At 42.4% G+C, this 7,295-nt stretch overlaps 1 protein-coding gene across 11 annotated transcripts in view; it reads left to right on the top strand.

The window, feature by feature from the left end:
• Positions 1-4,596, top strand: part of LOC117954084 (CMP-N-acetylneuraminate-beta-1,4-galactoside alpha-2,3-sialyltransferase-like) — a 61,049-nt gene extending 56,453 nt beyond the window's left edge. For all 11 annotated transcript variants that reach the window (XM_034887578.1, XM_034887574.1, XM_034887581.1 and 8 more), the window contains 2 exons: positions 352-498; positions 4,352-4,596. In XM_034887578.1, the coding sequence (XP_034743469.1) occupies positions 352-498; positions 4,352-4,441 (237 nt within the window). In that variant the 3' untranslated portion in view covers positions 4,442-4,596. The remainder of the gene's footprint in view (positions 1-351; positions 499-4,351) is intronic.
• Positions 4,597-7,295: the final 2,699 nt, after the last annotated feature.

The raw sequence follows: 7,295 nt of genomic DNA, 5'->3' as shown, positions 1-7,295 counted from the left end.
CCCCCCCCTTGCCCTCCAACATCCACACACACGGCCCCTGTACCCCCCAGATCTGTGGCTGCCCAAGGCAGTTTGGAAGCACAGTTCAACCCTGTACATCAGTGTTTCATAGCAGGGGTCGCGTCTTAAAGGTAATAGTTAATCACCAAGTGTTCAAAGTCAGTTAGCAGCAGAATAGCAGAACATAGACAAAGGTACAAAGGAGGGAGGAAAGCAGATGCCTAAAAGGCATTGAACGTCTAAACCATGTTCAGTTTAAAAATTTAAATATTAATCACTGTGTTAGTCTAAATCTTTTTCTTTTTTTTATCAATGAATGGTCCTGTTGTGATCTCTGTGTTTTTATTCCAGAACATTCCAACTTTGGGAACAGTTGCCATAACGATGGCACTGCATAACTGTGATGAGGTGGCGGTGGCTGGTTTTGGCTACAACTTGAACATGCCTAACACCCCTCTGCACTATTACGAGGGTGTCAAGATGTCCGCCATTAAAGAGGTGAGCTTTTCTGAGCGCGGTACTCATTCCTGGTGTGTTTTGGTCAAAAAGTCGAAACCAGTCAAAGTTGGCGGTTTTGTAATTATTTTTTTAAAATGAAATCTGGTGTGACGTTCTCTCCATGCTAATGAGAACAATATTTTCTGGCTTCTCCCTGGCCACTGAAGAATAACTGAAGAAACAAATGACTGTAATCTTTGATGAAGAGGGACCACCACTCCTGTGGCGGAGAGGGAGAGGAGCGGTGAACTGGCCTACAGCCAAAATATATTCACTCCAAAGCCTTCATTGTGTAGCCTCATGGTAATGTTAGTACATGGATTGTGCATGACTTGGCCTTCTCTCAGCCTTTGTGTTTGCCTCCAAAGATGTGACAGTTCTGAACTTCATAGACATGGTGGCAAAATGTGTGGCGTTGCACTAAGTGGATCTGTCTCTCGTGCTGATCAGATCCTTGTTGTCGAACGCATGAGGTTATTGAGATATGTGAGTTTAAAGGCAGGCAGGGAGCCGGTTTTCCAAAAGGTCTTAAAAAGTCAAAAATTGTCGAATAAAAATGTTTAGGCCTAAAAGTCCTAAATTAAATATAAAAGTATTGTATTATAGGTCTTAAACTGTTTTTAAACGGGTATCAATTTACCTACGTCCATGTAACGCTACCTTTTAATGCTCTTTTTTGTTATTATTATTCAGTGTTGTTTTTATTCTATAGTTCTTTCTTTCGATAGTCCAATTTGCTGTATTACGACTACGTATGAGACCAACATGCAACTTATACTGCAGCCAATCAACTTCCTTGTTATTGGTGTGAGTCTCTTTTTGGATTGTAGCACAGACATAAAACCAATTTTATTCTTCAGCTTTGTGAAAGTGCAAGTTTAGTGATACTTCGCTTGAAAAAAATCAGAATCAGAAATACTTTATTGATCCCCAAAGGGAAGTTCTGTTACAGTTGCAAAAAGTATATACATATCATAGTTGAAATATAAATAAAGAAATATAAGGATTGTGGATATGCACGGTATTTACATAGTTGAAGGATTTTTTATGAGACAGTATTTACATAATTAAGGAGTTGTAATGGTGAACAGTAATAATGAATAAATAGTAGCAGCAGACTATTGCACACAGTTTACGCTGCTGTTGTTGCACAAAACGGGTAATATTGTTCAGTATCAAACTCACTAAGTGTCTGTGTGTCAGCTACTTAGAGGGAGGAGTTATAAAGTTTGATGGCCGCAAGACGGAATGACTTCCTGTGGCGCTCTGGGGTGCATTTTGTGGGAATAAATCTTGCAGTAAAAGTGCTCCTGTGTATGAGAAGCAAGCCATGGAGAGGGTGGGAAACGTTGTCCAAGATGACATGTAGTTTGGACAGCATCCTCTTCTCTGACACCACCGACAGAGAGTCCAGTTTGTGGGGGTAGAGCTGGACTCTGTCGGTGGTGTCAGAGAGGAGAATGCTGTCCAAACTACATGTCCTCTCATTTGGGGCTTAGTTGACGTGACAAGGGTCTTAAATGTCATTTATCATAATATCCTCATATCTGAAGCCTTTTTGGAAATGAATAAAACATCTATCATTGTAAACATTTAAGCAAAAACCTAAGTGACAGTTTAATAACATTGTTCTTTTCTAATACCAGAATACTAATGATAAAAACAAACTCAAATGTCTAACTAAATCGTGAAATAACACGATGGCTAAAATGCAGTCAAATGTAGGTAGGTGATTAGGGTATAATACATAAATAAAATAAACTGCTGTATTTATTTAATCTGTGGTGGTTAGTGTGTTCTTTGTTACACATGATACACAATCTGAACTTCTCTTGTATCCTCTTACCTTAGGAGTACTGAAGACATGACACTATAAACAACACTACGACAAAAAAGAGTAACTCTGGAACAAAATGAGAAGGTCAAAATGTGTATTTTCCGCACATTGAAAGTGGCACTGGTCTTTCATCAGTGACTGTATCAACATGCTAACTGTTAGTGCGTCGTTTTGAACAATGGTTTTGAGCAATCATTTTCTAAACGCCCTCCTCACCATCCGTCAAGTCTTCCTCTCGGTGTTTACACTGAAAGCCAGTGGAATCAGAGATGTCACCCGTGTGCCGACGTGTGTAAACCATGAGCTCAGTATGATGATAACCTTTGTCTAAACTCCCAGTTGACCTTTGGCATTAATTATCATCATCTTCATCAACATTGTCATCATCAGCCACACACCGCTAATTAATGGGAATACTTTGGGCTTTTTTGTTTGGAACAAGTTTAACAACTGCCACTCCCTGGGGATGTTTGATTTTCTGGCACCACGTTGATTTATCCACATATTATTCCACTGCTTTGGAGAAAGCCCGTTTCCTATCTGGATAGATGCTTTACAGCTCCATGGAGATGAGATGCGCACAAATTGATGATAAAATGTCACATAAATGAACTAATACCATGTTATGTTACAGAAGTCAAGTGAGATGGTATCTCAGAGCTGATCAAACTTATTGGTGAATTGATTCTGTTGAAGCCGCTATGATCAGTAATCAATCGACATGGTTCTATAATTGGCTAACTTTGACTAATCGCCAGTAGGGGTGGAACGGATCACAATACTCAGAAGCTAATGGTAATGGTAGGCTAATGTTACCTGCTGCCAAGTATAATGTTGGTGTTATTTAGCATCCCGAGCAGCTACCTCTAACGATGACGTTGCAGAGCATCAGAGAGCAGCGCAGGCATTTATGAGGTTATAAAAAGATTTTGCAGCGGCTCCGTCCAGCGTTTAGCACCGCCCAAGACAATTGTGATTGGTTTAAAGAAATGCCAATAAACCAGAGCACGTTTTACTCCCATCCCAGAATGCTGTGTGGACTACTCAACTAACAACTGCAGCTGAATTGCGATGCACCTTTTCACGGCAACCCTTTCTTTCAGTGACAGCGACAGTAAAAATGTATTTTACACTATAATTATGTTTTCATTTTGCTATTAATCCACGGTTTACATACATTCAGAACCGTAAGTGTTGATCCGTACAGACCACGGATCCACTATGGTCCATTTAGAAACTGCACTCATGATGTCAGTTAGCGGGCTAGCTAGCTAGCTAATTAGCTAGCCAGATATACCATATTGAACAGTGTAAATATTTACATGCAGATGTGAACATTACCCAGGTTAGATGCTAAATGGTACTGGTCCTTATCCTTCCATGGCACTGCCAACAGCGTTGCTGCCCACCCGCTCTGCACTCTATGGATGTCAATTGGCCTTTACATTACAGCCTTGTTTCCTACGTCAATTTCCAATAAAACTGTAGCTTATTGTTCCACTTGGTCCTGCTGTGACCCATCAAGCAGTGATAGGAGGTCGGGCGCAGATAGGGTCGTAGGAGAGTCTTAAACCAGCAGGATAGACCAGAGGCCCAACCTCCTGTAGCGCTCCACCTTTTTACTCCTTTCTATTATTCTCTCCTGTATGTTCCTTCTTCCACCCTTTGCCTCCATCATTTGCTCTCTGGCTGTTCCTTAGTCTCTGCATCCCAAAGCACCACACAGGAACCACCGGCTCTGGTTACCTGCCGGCCCACTGGACTGAATCCTCGTAGCACAGCAGGGAGGAAAGCTGACCCAGTGTGGCTTTACTAATATAAATGTACACATAACCACCCACACGTATAGACACTAGGAATAGCAAAATCAGAAACTAACCTACAAGTTTAGTGCATATAGCAATGCTTTTGGAATATGTGCTCTTCAATGCTGATGTAGAAATATCCTCACAATAATCACAGGGCATTTCTTTTTTAATTACTCTGGGTTTGTCTTTTCTTCCGATTCTCCCACAGTCATGGACACACAACATAGCCGAGGAGAAGAAGTTCCTCCGGAAGCTGGTGAAGGCCAACGTCATCACAGACCTGACCAACGGTATCTGAGTTTACACCCACCCACAGTCTCCTTTTGCCTTTCCCAAAGGACTACTGGACAGGAAACTGAGAGATAGATCTGGGAGAAGGAACACTTAGAATCTGGGTGGCCTGCACACTGTCTGGGTTTTTCATATCAAAGGAGATAATTTAAATAAAATAAACAGATACAGGAGGGTTTCTGTGGAGAGATGCACACACGTGCCTTCTGAACCAAAGAGTCCTGCTGATTGAAGCAGGAAGCGGAGGGGGTGTACACGGGAAAGACTGGATCTGCCCGGTTCCTGTCAGTTGCAGGAAAAGCTCTGTCGGCCCCGCGCTTCAACGTTTACTACTTCAACCCCTGGAGAATCACCTGAATGAATTATAAGGAGCAGAAATTACATGTTGGCAAGCAGCTGTCAGGATTGAGCTTGACTCAATGGCTAAGTTGATGAAGGGACACAATTGACCGAAATGAAAAGGGGTCTGTTATGGAAGAGCGTGCGGGGATGGGTTGAGTATTCGCAGTGCCAAACGTACCTCTTATAGGGGAGAGGCCGCTTCCTCCTCCTTTTGCTGCCTGAATGTATTCACTTCCCTCAGTGTAAATATCAAAGATTTTTACTGTGCTTTTTAACAAGCTGCAGCACCCCTCCACCCGCCATTTGTCCGTTCATTCATTCGTTTCTGTACTGCCTGCCCAGGGTCCGAAATTAACAATTGCCAAGCCAGTTGACAGTTGATAAATCAGCGAGGGACACCTGCCACACAGACACTCACAGTTGACTGTTTAAGTAATATACAGACTTCAGTTTTCGCAGTTGCGTCTGTAGTCTTGTGTAACAGAGTTATATTGGCGATCTTTAAAGCAACAGCAAAGATTCTTTTGTACCGTAAAGGTGCCCTGCCACACGTATTTCATTACTCTGTGGTAGTGTCTGAAGTTCTACCATGGACTCTGTAACTTGGTTATCTTGTTTCAAGCCATTCTAGCGTGGTATAGAAAGCCTGCAGGAAGACTCGGCTCTATTTGTGCCAGTTGTCATTAATATTCAACAAGGTCAGCTGCTTGACTCTGATTGGCTAACACTAGCCAATGAGAGTCTGGCTATCAGCATCCTGTACGCAGCGCCACTTGGCACTGGCTTGATTCCTTCTCTGATTTCTTTTTAGTGGCTAGAGCTGACAGAGGAGGTAGCCGCTCATCTTCACATTCACCACTTAACTAAAAACACATATGGACCTGACGTAGTAAAAAAAGAAGCACATTTAAAAAAAGGCTTTGTGTGGCAGGGCACCATGTTTCCAAAATTGTTTCAGTGGTTCATCAACTCGTAACAGGGTGAACGGCACTTCTGCATTCAGAGAGAGAGAGAGAGACTGAGAGTGTGAAAGAGAGAGGGTGTGAGCGAGTGAGAGACACTCTCAGATACTCACTGGCAGGTGAGCCCAAAAGTTAAATCCGGACAACGCATCTGTCTTTTACTTGTTTTGTAAATCCCTCTTCCTCTGGACTCATCCGTGTCGTGGTACTGTCTTCATCACTTCATCAGCTGTAAAGCCCCCAGGGAGCAGGGTAGACATTCAGTGACGTGTCCCGCCCTGGTCAAGGACAGCAGATTCTGTATGTCAAATCCTGTCTCCGACCTCCTGTCGCTGCAGATTTCCTTGTTCTTCAGTAGTAGTAAAATCTTGGGTTTTAGAATATATATAGATATATAATTTGTTTGTTGGATAATCTTTATTTATTTTGTACTGTTACCAAGTCCCATTGTTTTGGTCGATCACAGGCAGGCCTGCTTTCTGTTTTTGTTCAGACAAAGTTAGAATTTTGATTTGAATTTTCAGTGTTTCCTCAGACTGCATCATCCTTAAGTCTGTGGCAGAGGCAGTGTTATGATTAAGCCAAATACAAATGTATCAATGGATTCTGTAAGAAATGTCAGAGAGACAGCCCAGTATATATGTTCTTTATGCAGCTTATGTTAACATTAGGCACAAAAGCCAATGTCTTTGATTTGAGAGAATCAACGAGGTGACAGTTGCCACACTCGTGCTCCTCGGGCCTTTGCACTTAGCAGATGAAGGTTCTGCTGCCACCCATTTCAGTATTTAAACACTGCATGAACATAAAGTGTTCAGTATTATACAATCAAACCTTTTGCTTCTCCTTCTGCCCCCCCACCACCACCCCTCCAAAACTCAATGTGAGACTGTCAAAATTGCATCTGTTTTCCTCTTTGTCATTTCATCAAATGAATGTGAAAGTGTCTTTACATAGTGATGGTGCATTTAAATCCTGCTTCACAATCCAGGGTCTTGTTCTACAGAGGAGTTCACCTATTTTCTGTTTCTACTTCTTTAGAAGTGGATATTTATTGTAGATTGTACACATGGAGGAACTCTCATTACCCACAATCGGTAAGCTGCATCTGTTTTATTGCTCCCCACGTTCCTGTTCTTGATTTGTTTTTACAACGCGGCTTGGATCGGGCAGCAGTCCTGTCCAGTCTCCGAAAAGGCTCCGCCGGGGTTTGAAGAAATAGATCACTTTTTATTTGTGTAAACTACAGGCCCCATTTGGGACTTTTAATGAGCAAAGGTACAGGGTACAGCTGACCATTGCACTATCATGAGGTGCTCTCAGTGCCTTACACCTCATCACCTAAAAACTGTAGCGAAGGGGTTTGACAGGAAAGTAACGGCAGCTGATCCAGTATATAAGATCGGCTCCAGGTCAGGGCGGGTCGCGTCTCATTTCTGTGATTTTGGGACCAGTCCATTTCATTACCGTGCTTTATACATTATATAGTCTACGAGGTCCTGAAAGCCCATGCATCATCAAGTGTATTTGGCTGCAAAACGGCAGCTGTTTTAATGC

The sequence above is a fragment of the Etheostoma cragini genome, chromosome 12 (assembly GCF_013103735.1).
Source record: "Etheostoma cragini isolate CJK2018 chromosome 12, CSU_Ecrag_1.0, whole genome shotgun sequence".
Lineage (NCBI taxonomy): Eukaryota > Metazoa > Chordata > Actinopteri > Perciformes > Percidae > Etheostoma > Etheostoma cragini.
The sequence above is the reverse complement of the archived record's forward strand: the minus strand, read 5'-3'. Positions and strand labels throughout refer to the sequence as shown.